Here is a 26738-nt window from a genome sequence, read left to right as displayed (position 1 = left end):
CAATCAACATAGAAATCGCTACGCACTATTATTGGTGTAATCAGATAATATTGTCAGTGCTATGTATTTAAAATTTTTCTACAAAAACATTATTATCGTTAACGAATTCTTCAATTTTATAGTAAGCTTTTTTGCAAAGGAAGTGTTTTATTTGACATTTAAATCTTTTTTCTGGCAGATTTATAACAGACTCTGGTATTTTATTGTAAAACCTTACGCAATTGCAATAAAACGAATTACTAACTTTAGCCAAACGACATTTAGGTAAAATCAGTTTGTTATTGTTACGTAAGCTTTTATTAGTGCAATCACTAACTCTTTTGAAACTGTCTATATTCTTCCTGGCATACATGATGTTTTCATAAATATATTGAGAAGCAACGGTGAGGATATTTGATTCCTTAAAGCACTCTCGCAAAGACTCCCTGGAACCCATGCTATAAATGGAGCGAACGGCCCTCTTTTGTAAAATAAATATTGTATCTATATCAGCTGCTTTGCCCCATAACAAAATACCATACGACATAATGCTATGGAAATAGCTAAAGTACACAAGTTTAGCAGTTGCCTATTTACCTAATTTTATTATTATTTACCTAATTATATTATATATACCTAACGACTCATTACTACCCCAATGATACTAATACTGAAACCTATATTGAAAACAATTGGTTTAAAAGAACCAAATCGAAAAGCAAACAAACCCAGGCAAGACATTATTTTATACTAATTAGAGATAAAGAAATAAAATACTAATGTGTATAAGCAAATACCAAACAATATACTCATTACTGAAAAAAATCAGTTATGTAACTTTATATGACCAACATCAAAATTTGCGTCAACGGTAATTTAGATTAATTAGTAAGCCATTTAGCCAAGCCCACTTTTCTTATAGTCACCATATATCAGATTAGCTCATACTTAATAAATTTTATTGGGCAACCAGCTACGTCATTTGATGACTCTTCTACGATAATAGTGATTCTTTGATATCCATTTAATAGTTATCAGCGATATTAATAACAAGTTTAAGAAAATATATTCTTTGTATTATACTACAATAGGACAATAGATAGTCTATTTAGACAATAGATAGACTTTCATAGCTCTATACAAACCCATATCCTATGAACCCGAAAGATCACCTCGGGACCTTAAAAATAATAGCCATTGCATCAATATGATAAAATATTTTTATTTATAGCTTGTACATGTTATTTAATACACCTGGTGATTATTACTAATAGACACATAGTAGAATACATTATAAAATATATACTGTCTAATATATATGCGAGTAAATACAAATTACTATCAATACCTCTAATGCGAGATTTAGCATAAAAATAAAATAGCCATAGCAAAATTTTGAAATAAAATTAACTAAATAAAAATAAGTTACGAATAAAATATTATGTCTTTTTTACCAATATGTTCTATTTATTAATTTGTATTATCTACCAATAGAAACTATATTAGATAACAAAAATTATTTTAATTGAATATATTTATATTCTTTTCTTTAAAAAGGTACTTAAAAAATATTTGGAACGATATGAAAATTAAAATGGACATCACACTTAATCTTCGTATACTTGAAGCAACATATAACATTTCATAAATCACATGTTTTTAATATAAGTAGCAACAATAATCCTTTTCTTACACTTGCACTGAGATAAAAGTTCTTAAATACTACCTATTAATTATACTTATTCTAACTTAACTATGTAATGAGATAATAAAAAATGCAATATTTCCTTTTAATTACTGTTAATTTATACTTCATAATAAATACAGGACAAATAAATGTAACAAAGATACATATAAAACTACTGTCTTATTCATGAAAACTAAATGCTTTTTCGAACCTATTTTAACTAAGTATTAAGAAAATAATTCAAATTATTTAAAACATAACAGTCCAGTAGCTAAAATAAGTTTATCAGTTTGACGGTTTCATGAATAGAGGAGTTAATCTAGGACTAGATAAGTTCTTCTTCCTGCAATACAAGTGCAGTAACATTTATATAAAAAATAGGATTCTAAGTGCACAAGAAAAATTATGTGAGCGTCAAAATAAGTTAAACTACTAACTCATGCTACCATTAGATTATGTTATCAATTAACGATAACAAAATAATACAAATATTAGAAAACATGTGCGCAGTCATATACAAAAATCACACAGTGAGTTATGTAGGTGCGTGACAAATTATTATGACGTGGAGAGGCAGTGAGTATATTTGCGCTCTATACGTTCCTATTTCTCCTTTTCGTTGTTAGCCAACGATATCCTCATTGGCTCATGGCTGATGGTCCGAGACAAGTAGGTTGAGGAAGTGCGAGCAGAGGACGAAGGGCCACTCTTTCTCATATCCGGCTTCTCCAACCCTGTTCATATTAGTTTTAGTTAATGATATTATACATAATTACAATAAGAGACAAGCAATCAATGATAATCTTCAATGATCAGGTGCTCAGCTTGTGCATATAATTATTATGTCATACTTTCGAGTGCATAGCGAAAAGATTAATGTTAACTAAATCATAGATAACAACAACAAAAAGTATGTTTTAGTAGTCATTTCAAAAAAATTGTTTGTTAGATAAAGCCATGACTAAATAAATATTAGGCAATCCACTACGTCTATAGTAGTATTAGAAGTTATATTATATATTATACAAGACAAAAAGATAAATGAAAGAAGAACGATAGTTAAACCACAACATTAGTACTAGTACATACTTGTATCTATTGGAATTCCTGAACAACCTGAAAAACAATGTATATTGATATTTCAGGAATTTCATTTACTCATGGGTTGTTCTTTAGTCACAAATATTATGTCTAATTAGGTAGTACAAAGGGGAGTCAATTGTGTGACCTTGATTTTATCTACGCTGATACCCCAGTATTTAGTCTAAGTGGAAGCAAGATTAATTAACATCCATAATGAATATAAATCCGCAAACTGCAAATCGGACTCAGACTCTGGGATGGCTTACAAATAATGTAATATTTATCCTGAGTAACCTACTTTCTACTTACGAAGGAATAAGACATTAATGTAACTATTTCTATTTCTTCAGATGCAAACATACATAAAAATATATATCTTTATATTGCATTGTCACAATAGGATTAACAATATTTTCAACTATTCAAAATTTGATATCAATGTCATTATTAGTCTGACATATGAGTACAGTGCTTTGATGGACGAAATAACGGACACACAAAGTTGCATTGTAATGATTCCAGTTTAAACTTTTCCTTCTCTAAATCAACTATATACTTCATAATACCGCATATAATTATAAGTGCAGTGAAGAAAAAATAATTTTGTGGATATAAATGAAGTGACTGTAGGTGAATAAAGTGACCTCCATGCTATCCTCCCTGGAAACCACCACGGTTTATTCCTAGTGAAATCGTGACTATGGACTAACTTACCTGATTTCATTCTAGTACTAATCATACTTCACTGGTGCTCCGCCAGCGTATACCGATAAATAGCTCACCTCAATTTCGGGATTCTTATATATAATAAGAGGACAAATATTTAAGATGTATAGAAATACACATACCCAATCTCTTCCTAATGAGGTAGTACAGCTTCGGCTTGAATATGAGTATTATGAAGATGAAAACGCCTTGAAGTTCATTTAAGAGATCAACAACGAACCAGAGCCACCGCGGTTCATGTGTCAAGGTAGACAGCAGTTCCGAAACCCAGCCTGCACCCATCACCACCCACAATTTGCCAGTTAATATATATCTGTAAGAAACACGCATATATACTTACCTCTGTAGGCTTTACTATCGTATTCTACTCGTATTTCTGCCGTCAAACAGCTTTCTTTGTAAACTATGTATCGGTTGAAAGATAATGAAACTACAGGATATGGAGGCATAATATCTTCTTCGAGATGACAACGAATTAGTAGTGTGTCTTCATAGACATGTTCATGTTCATGTGTATATACATGTTATGGCAGTTACCATTTAGCATCAGGTGAACCGTCATTTGTTTTTCTATCAAATTAAAAAAATACATCAAAAATGCGGAGATAAATTAATTAACTAATCAAAATATCTGAACAACTTTAGTAATTGATTCTATGCGGTTACATGTAAAGAAAAAGCATAAGTATGATTTTGTCTTCTTTCTAAAATTCAGTTAAGACAAAATGTCTCTGATTGGCAAAGGTTATTCACATAAAAGCAGTAAAACGCCCATTTCACAAAACTACATATCTACAAAGCAAAGAGGTTTTCCACGAAAAATGATTACGTGAAGCTGCATTCCTTATCATTTACGTTTGCTTCTGAAAATTTGATAGAATTACTGTATATACTTTTCCCATGAACTATTCTGGCTTTTATAGTGAGGAGGGAGAAAATTATTTATAACACTGTTCTGATCTGTTGATCTTTTAGTGTTCCGTATCTAAATTAGCTAGGAGCATAAGAAGCATCGGTACAATATTTATATACAATATACAATATTTATATAACAAAATATCATATCCTAGGACAACATTTCATAATACAGCCATAACCTAATTTGTTATTAAAAAAATAAAAAATACTGAATTTCGGAACATATGTTAAATGTATTTAGATTTTTAAATTTTCCTATCATAATGTCAATCCAGATATAATAGACTAATTTCTCAAAAAAATGTATATAAATATTTACATATTGTGATAAAAATTATATTTACTTGGCCTGATCGATTCTGAAGCGTCGTTTGGCTCGATCTCCCGCTGAACCGGCTTGCAACCTGTGCATCTCAGATTTAACTCGTGCGCAGTGTCGTGCGGTCAGTACCCACAATACAAAATTCATACAAGTAACTATACCCATTGGTGCCACAAAGAAAATATAATGTGGCCAATCGGATTTGTCGTTTTGAACTGAAACAAGTACAATATTAAATAATTCTGTGTAACATTACAACTTATATAATCTTAAATTTATAGTCGCTGAGGAAAATATATCAATGTTTCTGTAAAATAAATTGTCACTTGAAACTGATCGATTACTATAGACTACAGCAGAATCCCAGAGAATATATATTGTACTCACCAGCACCAAACCAACACATGCCGTTGCCTATGTTTGAGTCTAGAAAAGGCGAAACAGGATAGGTGTCAAACAGGAAAGTTGTGAGTGTGAGAAGAATCGAGCTACTCCATGCGTATACGGAGTACCATATAAATCTATTTCTTTGTGACTTTCCTTTCTGCAAAGATCGTGTGCGGCTGTAACAAAATATCACATAATAAGAATGTGTCGCTGCTTATGAGACTGTTGGCTGGTTTACTGTACAATGGAGTTAAAAGACATAACTCAGCCAACATTCTTAGCCCACTTATATTGATCGAAACTCTTTTCACAACAACACTAGACATTTTTGTAAACAGTCATGTAATATTTATTAAATTGTTTCTTTGGTTGTATCAATACAAATGGCAATAAACATGTCATCAAGACTATTATCCTAGATGGGGTGCTCAGAATTATTTTCGACAGTCGATGTCATAGTAGACATGGTCATCGCTGAGTATATTTAAACTCAACGTGATAGGGAGAATCCTACCGCGCGCCGTCTCTTAGATTAAGTTTTGGATTTGTTGGCGCTGTTTCCATCGCCATATTCATTCATTCAGAAATATAAATGGATACACAAAGTTGTTTTTATGCGTCTGCAAAATTTCACGAACTCTCACGAACTTTTGGTGTAAGTCCGTCTGAAAAACCACAATAAATTACCGATTTAAAGCTAAAATACCATAACCATTTGTATCGGTGTTTATAATATAGTTAATAGTAATAGTATAATAAATTCGCATTAATTAAAATATCACTTATCCCTTAAAGGAGGTAACCAATTAAGAAACTATAATTAGGTGATTTTCAAAATGAATTATCTGTGAATACTACAATTCTAACTTATTCTAAACTAAATATTTTACTTAATACAATGTCTAATCATATTGTTGATATTTATTATTATATTCTTCATTGTCCCACTGCTGAACATGAATCTCTTCTCATGTCAGTTGATGAGCTGACCAATGCAAATTTAAAAGATTGATTATTTACGTTTACCAACGATTTTTTCTATGCACTAACTATATTTTTATAAATATATCCGGATGTAGCACAAAACTTAAGTGAACCCATTAAAATTATATAAGTGCAAGGAAATTTATTTCAGCGTGCTTTCTTAGTGTAATTATATAAAATAATACAATTATAAGAATGCAGAGTTAAATCAGTCACCAAGTGTAGATTACTGTTTATATTGACATGACCACCCACTTCGTTTCAATGTGTATTAGTTCATGAAACTATTACTATATATTCTAATGGCTTGGCATCTGTTAACTACCGATTCCTATTTAGGTATGAGGTCACAGACTAATTTGCTATCGATACGATAAAACACTGCCAAATATATATATGCAGCTACAGTGTTCCGATAATATTAATTAGTATAATTATTAAACAATTTTATGTAAGCACCTACGTACTGTGGTCATTGATTGTATGAATGTAAATACATCATCTACTTCCCTATCCCATTCAATTAGGGTCGGTGTAAAAGTTTTGTCTCTTCCCTGCTTGCAGTCATCTCGTTATTTACTCCCATTCTTACCATACCATCTTTCACACAGTCCATCCAGCTCTTTTTCGGCCCTTTCACTTCCCTTATAACCATCCACATTCATATGAAACACCTTCCTTAAAATATTATCTTCCTTCGCATTACATGCTCATAACACGACAGACGATTACTCTTCAGCCTCTCCGACACCGGCGCCACTATGACACTTCCTTTAATTTAATGTATTCATTTTTTATATTATCCACTCTTGTCACACCACACATCCATCTGTTATATGTTTTCCAAATAAAAATGGTGAATAATCATAATTATAGCAACAGTTACCATGCTTAATCCATAAACTGTAACATCGTAATAACATGTAATACACAACAATTTAATTTATAGGGACTTCTGAAAATACACTTGTCTGTGCAATTCGTGAGCTCTAACCTTGTGTTTTTTCTGACACGGCTATATTTGCGTGATATGATAATACAATGAATTTATTCCCCTGGTAAAATGATGTGGTATAATTAAAACCTCGCCTACTAAGTCATTTATATATAAAATATATCCTTGTCAGTACTAATTTGAAATCACTTAATTATCTTTACTTTATTTTTCTAGTACATTAGTAGGTAGGTATCTATTCTAATCAAAATATTAATATTTGTGAATTTTTTTAATTTTGTAGGTGTGATATGCCAAATTAGAGTGTATTAAGAGGCATAACTTTAGTCCTTAAAAATGATGACTTTTCGAACTATTGTACTGACTGTAATAGGGAATTCCAACTTCACCTGACGACATTCTTGGCTTCTATTATAGAAAGCACGTGTAACCCGCAGAAGATAAGAATACCATCGATGGTCAAGTCTTGCCTGACAGATATAACTTTACATAATATAGCTACACCGCTATAGGTTTGAACCGTCTTGAGCAGATTCAAGCCATTGTAATAATTCAATGCCGATTGGAATGGGATGTGTATCAATGGGACTCAGAGGGTATTAATCATTAAAAGTGATAATTTGGCATTTCAATTCCAGGAAAAAAAAAGAATAATCTTCGTGACATTCACAGTAACTGCTTAGTTATAATTATAGAACTATATATTTCCTAACCCCTTGTTAGGAAATATATAGTTCTATAATATAATTTCGTTTATAGAGAAATTATTAATTTGAATCTTGTTTCTATTAATAATCATTCAGTAATCTTTGAGGTTGCTATTTAGCATGCATTTTTTTATAGTAATAAAATATAGTAATCTTATTTGAATTCAACTAGTACTTTATTCTTCTTTTTTAAAAACGTTATTATAAACACAAGAAATCTGGAAATGAAGGTTGACCAAATAGATGTTTAATGTATATAGATGAGTCATTCTCGCAAATGTGCAGCTTTAAGGATGACCTTATTAACAATATATACATTCAGAGTTTGGCAAGACATTTTGCGTGTGGATACACCATTGGACGAAGGAATTAATTAACGTGGTAAACAAATCCATAGGAGTGTATGTATCTTATTAGGTGCGGGAGTGAGTCAACAAATATATTACAACAATGAGCCCTCTACATCCACGCCCTAACCTTACGCAATTAACGATTATGTTAGCTAACATATATTTAATTTTGTAGCATAAAAAAACCGCTGCTGATTGAAACTATATTAGTTTCCTATGTTTTTTTTAGCGTGTTGCTCTAGTGTTAAAATAAAAATTCATACGAGTATATTCCAACTCTTCGTCATCCCGAAGATATCGTACGAGACTGACTATCGGATCAAATTACACTACTAGAAAACGGATATCTAAAAGCCTCTACCACACCACTAGATTTCTTATGGGAAAATTCTCATGCAGTGATTTATTGTGCATTCAATTTTAAATAGTAAATATAAGATATGGCTACTTCATGTGTCAATGCCACGTTAGTATGAATGATATCCCGATCAGCAGAATGCCGATTCAAATACAATAAAAGTAAATACCCACCTTCTTTGTATTTTAAATTTGACAGGAATTGGTGTATAATCATCTAGCCACGAGAAGCGCGTGGGCTAGTAATAACATGAACGAACAAGTAGGTACTTACGTCAGTGGTGTGGTAAATATTAAGACTAATCCCATGCAAGAAAATGCACTGACTTTATAATTATTTAAGATATAATGCAAAAAATTAATGTTGTTTCCAAATTAACTTCATTTGTAACAAAAATAGACGTAAACTCTATTTATTTAAAAAAATAATTAAAATCAGTTTTAATGTGGTTATATTAGTATATATATTACTAGCTACTCGCCCCGGCTTCGCACGGGTGGACACGTATTATATAGGTAAACCTTCTTCTTGAATCACTCTATCTATTAAGAAAACAGCTTCAAAATCCGTTACGTAGTTTTAAAGATTTAAACATACATAGGAACGGATAGACAGCGACAACTACTTTGTTTTATACTATGTAATGATACTGAGATATAAATATATACCTACGTATAATATCTGGCATAGATATTTGTAAAACGTATTGTGATTTGAGAAGTCTTCATCCTTCAGATTAATAAAATAATAAGTTGTGCTATTTCTGGTCGATGATAATTTAATTAATTAACAAATTAATTTAACCTAATAATAATTTTGTATTATTATGTATTGCTTTAAAAATGAGTAATCAGCAATTTGATTTCAAAATTGTTGTAGTACCTATTAGTACTAGTTAGTTTGTTTCTATTCGTGTAATGGTAAAATATTACTCTTATTAAGGAAGACAATCAACAACATCATCGAAAACTATCACCCAATTTCTTACAGACTGTACAATGTTGTACTAGTTACCATTGGACGCTATGTTTACATGTCTACTATCGAGTATGAGCATCCGGCACAGAAAAATATCTACCTACACTACATTTCCGTGAACCAATTTCGGAATTGGCAATAATAAATTGTTTATCACAAGCTGGTAATAGGAAACACTTCTTTATGACTAATGATAACACAATAAATATTAAAAATCATATTCATACTATTTATCTAACCATATATAGGTACAATTTAGTGATAATATAGTCAATATAATGACTATTTTCAATTAATCTATCTATATGTCGATATAACTCTAAACATTATACTTTAGTTTATTTCGTGTAGAATAAGCATTGTATATCACATGTGCATTCGGTTGGGGGCCTGGTGATCTGTATTACAGATTATACCTATTTTACACACCATGCATTGTATTATCCAAAATACTACAAGAATTTGTTGCCATTATTGTTATATTATAAATTGATGGTGCATATGTATCATTATCGTCATTTCACCTCCATGTACTGCTGCATACATTATAGACCGTCAACAAAATTTTCCACCATGTTAAATTTATTGCATGCAGAGATTTATTTGGCTGCAGAACAGCCTAGACATTATTGCGACTCGTATTTTTTGGACTTTTATATAAGTTAAGCTCTTTAGACTGTTAGTTTGAAAGGATTTTTTAATGACACAGTAGAAGGAATGCCAAAAAACAGCTAGATAATATTCGTGATTTGCAACACAAATGTGGCAATTCCAACTCCGGCCTTACGGTTACATAATCGATACATATAAATAAAATTGGAGTGACTGTTTGTAATATTGAAATAAACGTTTTCTACTACATGCATATGAATATAAATAAGGTATATATACCATAATAATATTTTTTACAATTTTTGTAAATAGTTTCGGATAATCTCTGAAATGGCTGGATCGATTTTGATAGGACTTTTTTTGACAGGTAGCTCATGTATATATATATAATAATAGCGAGTAACTTAGGCTACTTTTATTTTAAAAAATAAAGTTAAATTCCACGCAGACGAAGTCGCGCGTACAGCTAGTGTTGATATATAATTTAAATCTACAAAATATATTAACCAATAGATATGTACTTATGTATAGGTTAGTTAGTGGTTAGCCTAGTCAAATGCGTATAGTTATAACAATGTTTATTTAAATAATTATTCTGTTCAGAAATCGTCCAATATAAACATGAATTTAGTTATTTGCCTTACATTAATATACCAAAAGCGATATACCAATGTTAAACGCCGTGTAATGTAAACGATTTGCAAACATTAGCTCATTGGGATAAAGATTTAACGCGAGGATTCTTAAGCTCGTAACCACATACATATAATGGTAACTGTTATTCTTATCTAATTTGATTGTTCAATTAAAATTATAGATATGCTTTGTTCCAGGCTCTGTTCATGTACCAACACATAAACACATAATATGTGTGATGTACCATGTTACTTACAATAAATTTGTGCATCTGAATTGTTGAATAACCATGACATTAATGTTTAAATTAAAACTAAATAAATTTGAATATATTGAATAGAAATCTCTAAACTACACAACGTAGGTATCATATATGGGTAATATCCTAACAGATTTGCCAATATATATATCATTGTTGTGTTATATGATATTATTATACAAAATTGTGACCTCTAAATATCGGTACAAGAACTTTAATAGGGTTGTGAATAATTTTTCAAAATTTGCCAAATTGTCTGCCATAAATAAACCCAACCATATCATGTGATAACATTTATATAATAGGAATATATAATTTACGAACATATTTATAGTAAAGTTTGATTCATACACCCAGCATGTGTTTTCGATCATAACTCTGTCTACTAATAACCCTATTGTATCCGTATTAAAATAGTTTCAGTGAGCACATGGAGGTTCTCTGTAAAGCATATCGAGCTACATAAAAACAATGAATTAACAATGCTTTTCATCTTAAACAAAATATTATTGTGCAAATATTTTTTCTATGTCATCATACAAGTGTACTACACTTTGTTTGACAGGAAACACTGACCAATCGTAAAAATTAGTACAACTTTGGCTATTTCATTTATTTCATTTTGAGAAAACAATGTTTTTTGTTTTATATAGGGTCTTGATGACCCTATATAAAACAAAAAACATTCAATCGATTCGATTAATACCATCATACAAAGTTGTTTATTTACATGTAATGGGTTATGATCTGAATGTACTATTATAATATATCGCAATATTGTGACATAATATTTATTAAATTGCGGTAAAATTGAGAACCTCTTTATTTAGAGCATCGGTTAAAAATAGTACCAAACAAGCACCTATTCCGAGTTTAGTTTTAAACCAAACAATCAGATCCCAATGAAAATACTGAATAGTAAGTAGAAGTGTCCACTAGTTATTCTTTCTCATTAAACGAAGAATTGTATGTTTTCAAGTATATGCAAATCAATTCTAAACCAATATATACCTGTATGTATAAGCTTTGTTTACAATTTTAAGGAAACAGCATATAATAAAATTTATACACAATACCATCTCGAAAGCATTCCGCTACCTATGTCATAAACCTAATTTTCATTAAGCAAATTAATTACCTAATGTAAATTAGGTGCATCATAAATGAAACTGGGGATGTCAATTAATTACACAAAACCAGCTAGTTTCAATAGTCATGAATTCCACAATATTGCCGAAAGCTTGGCCCAATCAACATAAAAGCTTTCATTATACAAATTTCTAAGCAGCACTTGGCATTTACGAAATTATAATTACGCATGATAAACCAAAAAAAAACCTGGAGACTGCTGCAAAAGCAAGTTCAAAATATAAATATACCCATTCACACAAATGTACATTCAAAACCGTCGCCAGAATATAAAAAAATATCTCATTATTTTATCACATATACCTATCTATTATTGTGTACCCTGCCAGCCCACTGCGTGCATTATTTAATAAGGGCTACAAAAGCTGTTAACTGAAATATATCTCTAATAATGTAATTATATAATTGTATTTAAAATTACAACCGTGATACATTATTTATCTATACATCAGAATTCTCTATTCGAATTGATTCGTTGGTCTAAACACGGAACGATTTCAATATTTTTTTAACGAATCAAATCCGAATAGGGAACAATTGAGATTACGCAAACCTTCGATTCAGTACATGCTAAGTATAAACTAATTAATGCAAAACTATTTATGTCAGTAGGAGATACTGCATAAGAAATATATAGTCACATCTGTTTCATTCATGATAGCAACGTTTATATGTTAGATTATAAATAGATTTACAATTTATAAAATCTTAGCTCTAAGGTATGTATATAAACAAATAAATATATATATATATATTATAGGAAAGAAGTAAGTAAGAATAGCATCCTAAGAAATTACTTAAAACAACGCTATCGGAACACGTACACATAATTCATCATTTCGTATTTTTCAACACATAAAAACAAAAAGGCATTGACGACTTGCAAGTAATATCAACCTAAAATTAATGTAAATTAATTGTCATATAATATATTACGTACTCAGTAAAGATATATATTCCGTATAAAAATAATTTTAACGTTAACTTCACTAGTTCGTATTAGGTACCTTACACTAGTAAACGCTACTGATAATTAAGAATCTTAACGTAGATTCACAATGTTATGTCATCAATAAATATTTTGTTTTGTTAATACTTTTTTTATTATCAATTATTTAAAATATAGAACAATTATTAAAGAACGGCTTTAATAATTGTTCTATATTTTATCAATTCTCTGTGTATATTTGACTCATTTTCATCATCATCATCATCATCGCAGCCCGGAAGACGTCCACTGCTGTACATAAGCCTCCCCCAAAGATCTCCACGACGATCGGTCCTGCGCTGCTCGCATCCAATGCCTTCCAGCAATCTTGACCAGATCGTCGGTCCACCTTGTGGAGGCCTTCCCACGCTGCGTCTCCCGGTCCGTGGTCGCCACTCGAGGACTAGCCCCAACGGCCATCTGTCCTACGAGCTATATGCCCCGCCCATTGCCACTTCAGAGTCGCAATTCTTCGGGCTATGTCGGTCACTCTGGTTCTTCTGCGGATCTCCTCATTTCTGATCACGCAAAGTAACTCCGAGCATAGCCCTCTCCATTGCCCTCTGAGTGACTCTGAGCTTGTTCATGGGGCCCATAGTTAGCGACCACGTCTCTGTGCCTGTGTTGCATCACTGGCAACACACATTGGTCGTAAACCTTCGTTTTGAGACACTGCGGAAATTTGGACGAAAAGATATATCGGAGCTTCCCGAACGCTGCCCATCCGAGTTGGATTCGACGATTGACCTCTTCCTCGAAATTGGATCTACCTAGCTGGGATAGTTTGCCCTAAGTATACGTATACGTACTGATCGACAATTTCGAGTGTAGAATCTCTGATTTTTACGGGAGCAGGTACGACATGGGCGTTTGACATAAGTTTCGCCTTGTCCATGTTCATCTTAAGACCTACTCCTTGTGAGACTCTACTAAGGTCTTCGAGCATTTTGCTAAGGTCTTCCAGGGTCTCAGCCATGACCACGATATCGTCGGCAAATCGACGGTGATTAATGTACTCGCCGTTAATGTTGATGCCCAGCCCGCTCCAGTCCAGAAGCTTGAAGATATCTTCCAACGCAGCGGTAAACGGCTTTGGCGATATAACATCGCCTTGCCTGACACCTCGCTGCAGTTGAATAGGCTTCGAATTCTGGTCGTGGAGGCGAACTAACATAGTAGCGTTTCATGCAAACATTTCAACCCTTCGATATACCGATAGTCAATTTGGCACCGCTGGAGAGACTGTAGCACAGCCAACGTCTCGATCGAATCAAAGGCTTTTTCATAGTCCATAAACGCCAAGCAAAGTGGCAGGTTGTATTCTTCGGTCTTCTGAATTACCTGCCGCAGCTTATGAATGTGGTTTATGGTACTGAAGCCTTTTCGGAACCCGGCTTGTTCGGAAGGCTGGAAGTCGTCAAACCTGCGCGCGAGACAATTCATAATGACTCTCGAAAACAACTTATAAACATGGCTCAGCAGTGTTACGGGTCTGAAATTATTCAGAAGCGATTTCTCTGCCTTCTTGAAGAACAGAACCACCACACCCCTTTGCCATGCTTGAGGCGTTCTGCCCTCGAGGATGACGGAGTTGAATAGCTTCTGGAGGATTCGTAAAACAGGTCTACCTCCAGCCCTCAGAAGCTCAGCAGTAACTCCATCATCGCCCGGCGCCTTGTTATTTTTAAGTTGTTTAAGAGCCATACCAATCTCGTACAGGCTGACGTCCGGGATATCTTCGGTATAGTGTCGGGTTAATTTGGCTCTAGGGTCTTTCGCCGTGTTGTTAACAGGTGCCCGTGTTGTCGTGTATAACTGTCCATAGAACTTCTCAATTTCCCTCAAAAGTTCGGGTTTAGACGATACGATCCTGCCATCATCCCTCTTAAATCGCGTCAGCTGGCTTTGTCCGGCAGCCAAATCCCTGTTAAAGACTTTTGAGCCCTTGTTTTTCTCAATAGCCTCCTTTACACAATATACTGGTAAGCGTCAGTCGGAGACTGCAGGACCATATTTCGCCTTTCATCCATCAGTTTGAGGGTAGAGATAGATATTTTTCTGCGCGGCGAGTTTTGAAGTGAGTTTAGACCCAGCCGCAGGGACAGTTTCCACGAACCTGTTGCTGTAATCGTCCACGTCAACGCAGTCACCAAGGCATTCAAAACGGTTTTGCAATTCTAGTTGAAAGCTTTCGGGGTTTTGGATCTGCATAGGTGTAGGGCGGAGCATAGATTTTACCAGTCGGGATCGTTCGAGTTTCAGATTTAGATTCAATGTGCCTCTTGCCATCCGGTGATCGCTTCCAATTTTGACGGCATTGATCACAGAGACATCATTGAAAATCTGTCTTCTCATTGACAAGATGAAATCTATCTCGTTTTTTGTGGCACCATCGGGACTAATCCACGTCCATTTCCGGTGTTCCGGCTTTCTGAAGAAGGAGTTCATCATAAAGAGGCTCTCCTTCTCCATGAAGCCGGCCAGCATTTGACCTCGGAAGTTCCTATCACCAATACCAAATTGCCCCACTTTCAGCTCATCACCGCTTCGTTTGCCGAATTTTGCGTTAAAGTCCCATGATAACGTTAAAATGAGTCTTTGTACTATGTATGGCTCTGGAGATATCCTCATACATAGCCTCAACCTCATCGTCGGAGTGCGTCGAAGTTGGAGCGTACACTTGGATGACCTTCAACGAATATCGTTTGAATTCTGAGTATCAGGTACGCTACCCTAGTCTACACTCTCTCGACCTTGATAACATTATTCCCAAGGGACTTGTGGACGAGGAACCCGACACCGCCTTGGGACAGTTGATCGCCCTCCCGGAAGTAAAGCAGATTGCCGGATTTCAGGACTATCGAGTCCTCCCCCTTTCTTCGGACTTCACATAATCCCACGACATGCCAGTGCAATCTGCTCAACTCTTCCTCCAGTTCAGTTAGCTTTTCGTCGGTGCGCAGTGTTTGAACGTTGTATGTTGCCAGGGCCAATGGTCGTCGTTTCTGGTAGCCTGGTCTTACCCGGAGATTCTTCGCACCCCCTGCCCCGCCGTTTCCATGACCGCCATCATGACTCATTTTAATGAATAATAAATAACTAAAGGTAATAAAAATCTAAATTTCTGTATATCACTTAACACAATAGACTCAGGATTTATCCTGATTTCCTCACCTATTTATTATTCATGAAAATGGCTAAAACCAAGACAACCCATGATTTATATACCTAAATAATGTCAGACATAAAAATTAATTTGTTATTATGAAGTAACAGATGAGAGTATACGTTTATTATGTCATATCTTACACCTTTATTATTTTTAATACTGTATCATTGACGTTTTTATGTTGTTGTATTCATTTCTCCAAATTTATAACTTAGGACGTAATTATTTTAGGTAACAAAAACTAATTAATTATACAAAATAAAATAGAATAAGGGTTTCTTTCATATACTATTACTGTTATTAATTTAAAATATCAATTAAAACATTTTTATTCCAAAATGAGAATAGTTTATATCTATGATATTAATTTTACATAGAAATAATAAATCGTATTCAATAACTAAAGCAACTACAAACCATGATAATAATAATCAACATTACAACACGCTACTAACGCCTAATTCTAATAAATATGATAAAAAGAATAGTCGAACTGTTAGAATTTTAGCAGAGACGTACGATATATTTTAAATATATTAAAATATTTCGCCGGCCGATTGCTATAATAAATAAATTTATTCACAATTCGTAACTATGTTAAGTAATAATTAAAATCATGGCCTTGAATTTCTAAGGAATTGGTAACATTTGCATTCCACAGAACATTACTGTCGATCATCTGTAAATATTTATATACATATATATCCACAGAGTTCAATGACGAATGATGTAATCAATGTCAGTTTTTTTACATTTATATAAAAAAATGGACGTTATCTACTACATCTGTACTAATAATAAAACACTTGTTCGTCTGTCTGCGCCAACACACCTTATATATATTAATTAACTAGCGGCCCGTCCCGGCTTCGCACGGGTGGACAGTTTTACTATATTTTACATTTTTATCTGATCCTACCTAATTAAATGAGTTAAATTTTTTATATTTTTTTATTTATAGTTTTTGTTGTTTTTTTTTTTATATTTTTCCTTTTTCTGAGGTTTTAGGTGGATATATTCAACCTTACCTTTTTTTGTCTTAAAGGCTCACTGTATGCTACGTTGGCAGTGGTATTTGTAGATTATAACAGTATATATTGATTTTTGGGAGATCCTACTCGAGAAAGGGCAACATACATATATATAGAATAATAATATGTAAAATTTGAAAATAAAGCTTTTTGTCTATCTATCTATCTATATGAGAGAAGCACTCTTTTCTTAGGTCAACAACCGAAAACGTTTGTCCCTGTGATTTATTTATCGTAAGTGCACACGATATCTTCACAGGAAACTGTAACCTTTTAAAAGGTAAATCCCTCGGAATCATCGGGATTCGCGGAATGTGAGCGAGCTGTCCGGCCGCGGGCCCAGTGATGATTATTGCTACAAACACATTATCTCGTAATTCTTTAACAAAAGTCTTGTACCATTACACATACTGGGAGAGCTTAAATTTCTCAGTAGCATTATGGGAGTACCTTCTTTTAATTTTAGTTTGTGGGGTGGCAAACCGGCAGGATTGAAGAAATTTAAAAATTCCTGTAGGTAGTGCACTGTATGTCGAATGTTGCACACGGTGTCAAGAGATTTGTAGCATTTAAAATCACCCGGTACTTTTTTCGTAATTATATTATTTCTCATTTATTGACTCGTTTCGCGATGACACTATAGATGATAGATTGTGCCAGTCCAACAATACTTGGGAGCTATATGCAATTGTCCTGCTGAGCCGGTGATAATTGTTGCTACATTTGAATTGTCCTTCAATTCCTTAGTAAGCAACCTCGTCCCATTGCACATGATCGGTGGACTTAAATTTTTCAAAAGCATAATTGGAATTCCGATTTTTAACGTCAATTCGTGTGGTGGCAGTCCAGAAGGGATTATTGAAGTTATGAATTCCGGTGAATGACTGAACTTCGTCTTCGATATTAGCGACGGTGTCAGTTGATATGTAATTTTTGTTTATTTCGTTGACAGTAGTAGTCATTCTTAGGTGACACAATTACCCTAGAATACAACCAATGAAAGTCTTTTCGAGCTAATTCTCGAGATCAAGGTATACGGCATCTATCAAAATTTCTGAATTATGGACCATTTGACCTAAGGAAGTCTCTACTCCAGAAAGATAGCATAATTTTTGTTTAAATTTGGAGTAGGAAAAATTCTTTCCCCAAGTTTGAGCAGTTGTTGTGGGAAATCACTGTCTATAATTCCGTTCCGTGAAGATGAGCTCTCATATTCGTTCGTAATTTTAAACTTTCAATTAAAGATCATAAGGGAGATCATTTCAAGCATGCTGTTATGATATCTGCTCGCGTACCTACATTAATGACAGGGAGTCTGTCGGATATCTCCAGCAAATACAAAAGTAATCCCGCCCATGAGAGCAGAGATATTTATAAGATCTTTTAAGGTACTATCCTCGGCCTCTATATGTGCTCTATGGCTCATGGTGCATTCATTCCACAAAGGCATCTCGTAGTAATTTACCTTCGAAATACTATCTTGTAGTAATTTATCAGCAGTTTTTTTCCATGCTTTAAGAGAGGTGCAACAATTCCTGACGAAGTAACTGCTATCGCTATTTTCCCTGATTATCTTAGCAAGTATCCCCTCCCGTACCCTAGTGACGCCCCTACATAGCTACGTTACATACATTTGGTTTATAGCTAACCGAGCGGGGTTTTTTTCTACTACTTTCATTTTTAAATACGTGATATCTTTCGAATGGAATGTCCAAATTGAATAATTCAAAAAGTTATGTAAAGGTACTGAACCAGTGAATATAAAGTAATTTATTTTGATATTAATAGCAAGATACTAATAAAGGGCTTATTCTTGCGGCGGCATTTTAATTAAATTTATAAATTAAAAGAACACTTATTGTGACATAACTATAATAGTTGGACATATGCAACTTTTTGTAGATAATGATGTGTTGTACAAAGTCGTAGTACATTATTTTGTTCTATCATCAATACATACTTGGGTTACATTATTAGAGTTTTAGTAAGGATCCCTAATTATTTTGGAAATATAATATAGCCTATGTTACTCAAGGATAGTGTAGCTTCCTAATGGTGAAAGAATTTTTCAAATCGGTCTAGTAGTTTCGGAGCCTATTCAATACAAACATACACACAAAAGTACAAATCTTTCCTCTTTATAATATTAGTATAGATTATATAAATTAATTTTGAAATAAGTATAATTTTATACCAATGAAGTAAAGGCCTCTCAGTCCAATTTACACAGAATGATGTCGCGCACACGATAATCCAGTTAGTTACTCATTAGTACCTATTGATAATATTTGGTTTAGACTGGTATTACATATTACTCACCCAAATGTCCACCAGATGTCGACACACATGACGTTCAACCAGGCAAATGCAGCGACAAAACCGAAATATATTCCATACCCTGTACAAACAAAACATAAAAATTATTATTGTAAGCCAATAAATAGCTCAATAAGAATAGAATAAAAAATCAATATCATATTATTCCAAATAATTAATGTTACACTTCTGAATATTGTCCTACGAATTACAAACACAATACGAGTATATTACCTACTAGCTATTACCAGCGATTTACATATATAGATATCCTCCTGTCAAAATCCCTTAAGTTGTTTTGTCGTAAAAAGGTAACGAATAGACAGACAGTCAACCACTCTATTTTAATTTAGTATAGTACCTAAATAAACAAACATTGTAATCAAAATTTTCAGTCGAGTATCAAGATCAAAGGAGAATGTTTATCAATTCATGATATTTTTAATCTTTGTTACGCAATACGTGTTAATAGTCGAAAGGGTTTCTTCTAATGGTTCCGTATGAATTACATAATAATCAGTATTAATACACAACATAATAAGCAGTAAATTTACTAAAACTTATCTGCCTCAGTTACGCCGATTTCATCTCCAAGCAGCTTGCTTTTTAAGCTGTTACATCTTTTAAGTTACAGAGTCAGAAAACACGTTGAAATTACAGTACAAGGGTATACATCTTAATCCTCTGGAATAACAATGCATGAGCGGAATAACAACCATCGTTTGATAAATATGTGCCTAGATAATAGTTCATGTATATAGGTGGCGATTACCACTTATCAGGTAGACCGTTAGCTTATTTAGCACTCCAATTACATAAAAAAATTAACAGTTCCTTGCAACTATGTTAACGGATATTAGCAAAAAACTGTTAACTTTTTAACAACAACTAAATAAGACTCGTCTAGTGGTATAGTTATTAAGTCTTATTTCTTATTAACATTACAAATGAGAAACAGTGTCTTTTTCTTACCTATTAGGGCCTTACCGAAATTAAATATTATATCATTTGGACATAGGCTACTTTTTATCCCATATAAATAATGTAAAAAAAATATAATTATATAGATTATAGTGTCTACATACATTTGGATTTATAGGGTATTATATGACAGTAAAAATACTGAGTATGTTGATAATGCCTTAAGAACGACAATGTAGAATATCAGGTATACCACATTACGCAATATTTCTTATTACTTATGACTCCAATAGACTTTATGTCACATAAAATTAATGAAAACATCAAATTTAAAAGATTATCAGTAAAATACATGGAAATACCATATACTACACATACATTTCCTTTAGATTATGACTAATTTAAATTAAAGAAAATAATGTTATCGATAAGAGGACGTTTATGTAATACATCTTCAGTTGACCAGTTAGTCACTTATAATAAGGCGACATACATGACCTTCCTCAATTTTATGGCATACTCCATATTACTTAAGTGTTTAAGTGAACTAACGATAGTAAAAGCATTTTTATGGCTCTGCGTATAACATGTAATACCTGTTACATATTTGTATTGAATAGATATAAAAAATTACAATAAGATATCAAAGGACATACCGTATTACCTTTAAATAAATATAAAACATCTGTTATATCATATTTATTGAGCAAAGCCTGTATTACTCACTAAACGATTACTTGAATGTCAAACGTGCATAGCAATAGTTGTTTATGTACGGGATTTTCATTATAGAAACATACATAAGTACACAACGTAAATAAAAAAAGAAAAACAGTTGAGTTTCTTATTAGTTCTTCTCAATTGAATCTGTATACTGAACTGGACGGTAGGGATAAATATTAATACAAAACTTTTATGAACAGCTAAAATGGCCTACATGAAAAATAATTTTTGATTTGATTTTATGATATGAGTTACTGGAGTTTTGAAATATTTTTCCTCCACATGTATAAATAACGTAAATTTATGATATTACCATATATGCTTGATTTAGTCAATCCTAATTGTGATACCTTAATATATTATCAGAATATATATAATTCTTCTGTACGGGTACTTGTCACCTAACTCCTCCTAAAACTACACCGATGTGTGTGAAATTTTACGTGCTTTAAGTGGTTTCTAGGTGGTTTCAAAACATAATTGGACTTTGCACCGCATTTCCGGCAGAACGATGTTTGTCGATTATCGAAATTAAAGATAAATCCTGTTATTTTATTCGTTCTTTGTGTTTTGTTATATTTACTCTAATCTAAAATATTATACTCATTCAAATATAATAGATACCTGATAATGCAACGATATCCAATAACTAACTACATATATAAATACACATGTATCCAATTTTGTATCTATAAAAAACAATATTTTTCAACCATCTACAGTATCTATAAAGAACGTAATGAAATAAGTATCTATGGAACCTGTTATCTCAAAAACTACATTTCTATGTTAGATACTGTTTAATCACAGATCTTCAAAAGTAGATTGGATACATATGTGTAAGAGGAATCATCTATCATTTTTCATCTTTGTAAAATCTTACGTTATTATGTTTACGATGCTCTGAATTACAGACAAGTACAACGAAACTGTAGGCAGGAATTTCCTGTCTGTTATTGACTACCAATACCACCTACCTGATACGAGTCATCTATTCATATTCGTATGGACTACGATTTTATGCTTTCCCTATATAAAGAATACTCAATGTATCACGTGGTAAATGAAATGTCTCCTGTCTATTAATATTCGTACTAAAAACTCGTATGTACATTCAGGGGCGGATCGTGACTTTGTAGGGCTCTAGGCAAAATCTACTTAGGGGCCTACCTACCGTACCCAATTATATTACTCAACTAATAAAATACACCGAAAAAAAACTAGACCAGAAATTTCCCGTTTATTTCGATAGATGCGCATGCATCTTGTATGGGATGATTGATCTCAGGGTTGCCAACCTTATGATAGGTTTTTTTAACATTCTAGATAATTTTTTATATTATAAATATCGTTTCAGTGGGGACTGGCGGCCTTTTGTATCCTAGGGGCCCTGGGCTGCAGCCCAAAAAGCTCTTAGGTAGATCCGCCCCTGCGTACATTATGCTTAGTGACAGAAATATCCGATAAAGAGATAACCCAACAAACAATTTTATGTAAACTAATTCTCTAGTATTAATACTACTAAATATAACTGACTCACCAAGTAGTGTACATATGAGAGTATTTTCAACGACGTCATACTGTACTCGTGCAAGGCATGAATACGCAAGCAGCATCATACTCAGGTGACATGTGAGAGTCCGACCATGCTGGTTCCTCAGCTCCGGCAGGGTACAATACACCAACAATGTCAGTGCCAAGCATACGCTCGATATGCTTATGAGCTGTTTGTGAAATTAATAACACATAAATTATGAATTAATCTCAAGATTCATTATTATTTTATAAATTCAACAAATCCAGATACATTTACAAAGTTAACTGTATACGACGGCTTTTTCCGCATAAATTACGTTAAAATGTATCCTATAATTATATTGCAAAAGAATAGAGTTTTCAGCAATCACATTGTTATGTGACTGCTGAAACTATGGACTGTTGCCTTTCCACGAGTGGGTGAACATTTTTTGAACAACTTTGGAGTAATTGAAGATCAACATAAATTTAACAGGTTTTCAATGCTGACCATAATTGTCGTGTATGTTACATAGAGCAATCTAAGGCAATAAAGGATATACGTTGCGGCATTTACTTTCCAAACAATTGTAAACAACTAACTAGTCCCAAAAACCATGACCATCTCCTTTCTTTAATTTTTTCCGTATTTACGTTAAAAATCAATACATATTTAAACAATTGCCAAAATACACAGAAGTACAAACAGTAAACAAACTTGTTGAAAATTAGTACCTAAAAGATATGTGATTCATGAACGGAAGATGTGTGAAAAATTATTAAACTTGTTCTATATAACCAAATTCTTCAAATTCCGTTCCCGTAATATAATACTAAACACTATTTATGTTTCTTTTATTTTACATCACTACAAGTAAGTATTTCTATTTAGATATCGCTAACACTTGTTATATTCCTGCATTCGTCATTGTATATTAGTATATTACTTATGTACCTAATTGAAATCACGAAACATAATATGGATTAAAAATAAACTATTGTCGTGTCTCTTTATCAATACTGGAAGTCGATCTGGATAGATCGAGACTATTAGCGTAGGTACACTGGTGGCCAATTAAGCTTTACAATCTGAATGGATTTCACTTTCTGAACAAGGCTGAAGTTTTGAAGGAAGTGTTAATGAGATTTTTAAAGATAATGATGACCCACCTGCACCTGCAGGGCACCAGTGAAGGACGATAGGATGAGCATCTAGTAAGTCAATTAGCCCATCGTATCACTAGGAATTAACTGGAGTGGTTTCCAGAGTAGGCCGCGTGGAAGTTGATCTAACATGATACATTGCAACAGACTATTTATAAACAATATCTTCATACTGTGAGACTAAACATGTACTCACTACAAAAGAAATTCGGAAATCCTTAAATTGCGATGGCGGTGCTATGAAACAGACCACCGCAGTTACTGTGACATCGTCCTGACAGTCGCGGGTGTCAAAAGTTTCGATACAATAATCATTTCCAACACTTATAGCAGAATCCAATGTTCCTGATGGTGTCAGATACTGATAATCCTTTAAAGATGATCTATTTAAAGCTGTTCTTCCATGTGGACAAGCAAGGCCCGTGCGAATGCCCAGTGTATCTAAAAATATAGATAAATGATATAGTAAACTGTAATTAAATTTATCTATTAGATAGCAACGTAATAAGCAAAATTATATATTCATTCTTAATACTCCATTGTCTATATAATTAAAAACGTCTAATAATAATACAGCACTGTATAGTTAACTAACTAAATATATTGTTTTTCCAGTGTTGTATTCCTTCTCCTCACTTTGATATTGTTTATTAACGGCAGAAAAATTATGTTTATAGTATGCCTCCATGTTTGACGTCATTTTTTTGTGGTATCGTTATGTTTATTTATTTACCATATACGAAATAAATATACGAAATGGCAATATTTCCGTAAAATCATACAAGAGAACAATGTCTCACTTTTGATGTACGTCTCTTAAGATTACTCTTCTTGACTATTTAATTGCTTTATCATAAGTATAGTATCGACAATATACACACATCGATAAGTTAATAACAAATATAGAAGTATAGTATAGTACTGAAGATAGTGCAGTGAATGAACTTTTATGAACATTATTTGCATTTATATGTATTTATATGTAGATAATTAGGGATTTTATTGCATAAAAATGTCTCCTAATTTTTAATTAATTAACAGTTGATTAGTTTTGCCATTTTCAAATTAGTTAGTCTCTCAAAAAGTAAAACATTAATTAACTGAAGCAATATTATGAAAAACAAAAAGTTCATTGACCATTTTTAAAAGCTCTAATAAATATAACCTCTGATCTATGGGTAAATTGGGATAAATTACTGCGACCCCAAACAAGCAATGGACTAGTTTGATTTATTTTGATTATATATATTTAGATAGAAACTTTACTGTTAAAGGAATAACTGTATAAAATTAAAATTAAATTAAAATTGTATAGAACTACTGGAGTTATACCATTTACTTGCCTTTAATATCTTTGTAGTGTTCCTTTAAAGGGTCCAAATACGAGGAAATATTGAAGTACACTGCTTCATCGTCATCAGCGTTTGGTACGCAAGTACTAGCAAATTTACCACAGTGTCGGGGTTTAAAATGATGTCCCACAGGGCAGCATTTTCTCAGACAGTATGCATCGAATTTAGAACAATCATTTGTACAAACTCGAGCTACCACGTCGCCCCTAACATGTTCACGGTCTATACACCACTCACCACTAGGAATTATGTCTTTGTTTGTTCCAGTTCTGCTACCTACTTTTAACATTCTTCCTTCGATATCTATAGTATACTTATATTCACTCAACTCTACAGCATATTCATTTGATTTACAATGTAGTCCAAAATCTATTTCATATATCTTGCTATCGGTATTATAATTCGTCAGTTGCTTCATTAACCAATCATCTTTACTATACTCTACAGAATTTCTGCATACATGATATACGGTATCATACCTCTGGCGCCCAGGACAACACTTACGAACGTGATCTATTGTTAAAGTCGATCTCAATGTGTCTCTAGTTTCGTTTTTGACACAGGCTAATGCAACAGTTTTAGGAACTATCTGTCTAGATAGATCGTTTACAATTTCCAACACAAGTCTATCGTAACAAACATCGTCATCAGTTGTAATTTCAAAATTGGGTCCAATTGTATGTATCAACTCTAATTGGCATTCCTCAGGCATATAAAATTGAACATTTTCACTTCTTACCACTAAAAGAGGGATAACATCACTGGAGACGTTATAATTTTCTCTTACTTCAGCATTTAAACATACATATCTTACATCAAGAGTAATATTTAAATCAACTGTCACTTTAATAAGGTTCTGATCTTCCGGACAACACTTATGAAATATGGGCACATCTGCACTGTTTACACTTAAGCTTAAAAAAGTTAACACAAAAATGTAAGACAACATGGCTTTAGTAAAGCTTACGGGATTTTCGTGAAGAAACATGTTTGATATATTCACGCCAGCTGGTGGGTGTCGATAGGTATGCTGGGCATTGTTTATTTTAGGCCGGTAGTATGTTGCGTGCGGCGTGTTCGGTTGCGGCGACGGAATGAATGACGATTTTTCGGACTCCGGCGTGGCCCACAGATCAACATTGGTCGAGAGGCTGTTTCGCCCTTGAAATTGTAGACGAGACGAAACTCACACCAATTTACTCACTACAATTCAACACATCGACGCATATTTTACGAGCTTTTAATGCTAACTTCTTAGTTGATCCTACTATAAGAACGTCCGATTTTTGATAACACTGTTTATAAACATAACTTCTAAATATAAATCTTCACACACCAGGCTACTGTAATATCTATACAAACGAATAAAATATTACGGAAAGTTTGCACGTAATATGGAAGGTACTCTATTCGACCTTTCATATGCCATCACCAATCGTACTACAAATAGGACTCTAAACAACCAAGAC

At 33.1% G+C, this 26738-nt stretch overlaps 1 protein-coding gene across 2 annotated transcripts; it reads right to left on the bottom strand.

Annotated features, from left to right (window-relative positions):
• Window positions 1-1215: 1215 nt before the first annotated feature.
• On the bottom strand, window positions 1216-26698 carry LOC131844121 (G-protein coupled receptor Mth2-like). Of its 2 annotated transcripts, XM_059192913.1 has the most exons (9): window positions 25261-26698; window positions 24114-24358; window positions 22779-22962; window positions 19598-19676; window positions 5103-5278; window positions 4738-4930; window positions 3598-3788; window positions 2756-2782; window positions 1216-2400 (listed from the first exon to the last, which is right to left on the bottom strand). In XM_059192913.1, exons 1-9 carry the CDS (start codon window positions 26255-26257, stop codon window positions 2270-2272), a joined length of 2223 nt encoding a protein of 740 aa, XP_059048896.1. In that variant the 5' UTR covers window positions 26258-26698; the 3' UTR covers window positions 1216-2269. The 2 variants fall into 2 exon arrangements, with proteins under 2 accessions (XP_059048896.1, XP_059048897.1); XM_059192914.1 differs by lacking the exon at window positions 2756-2782.
• Between the last annotated feature and the right edge of the window lie 40 nt (window positions 26699-26738).

Source organism: Achroia grisella, unplaced genomic scaffold, assembly GCF_030625045.1.
Source record: "Achroia grisella isolate CSIRO2021 unplaced genomic scaffold, CSIRO_AGI_Agris_v1 utg3972, whole genome shotgun sequence".
In the NCBI taxonomy this organism is placed as follows: Eukaryota; Metazoa; Arthropoda; class Insecta; order Lepidoptera; family Pyralidae; genus Achroia; species Achroia grisella.
The sequence above is the reverse complement of the archived record's forward strand: the minus strand, read 5'-3'. Positions and strand labels throughout refer to the sequence as shown.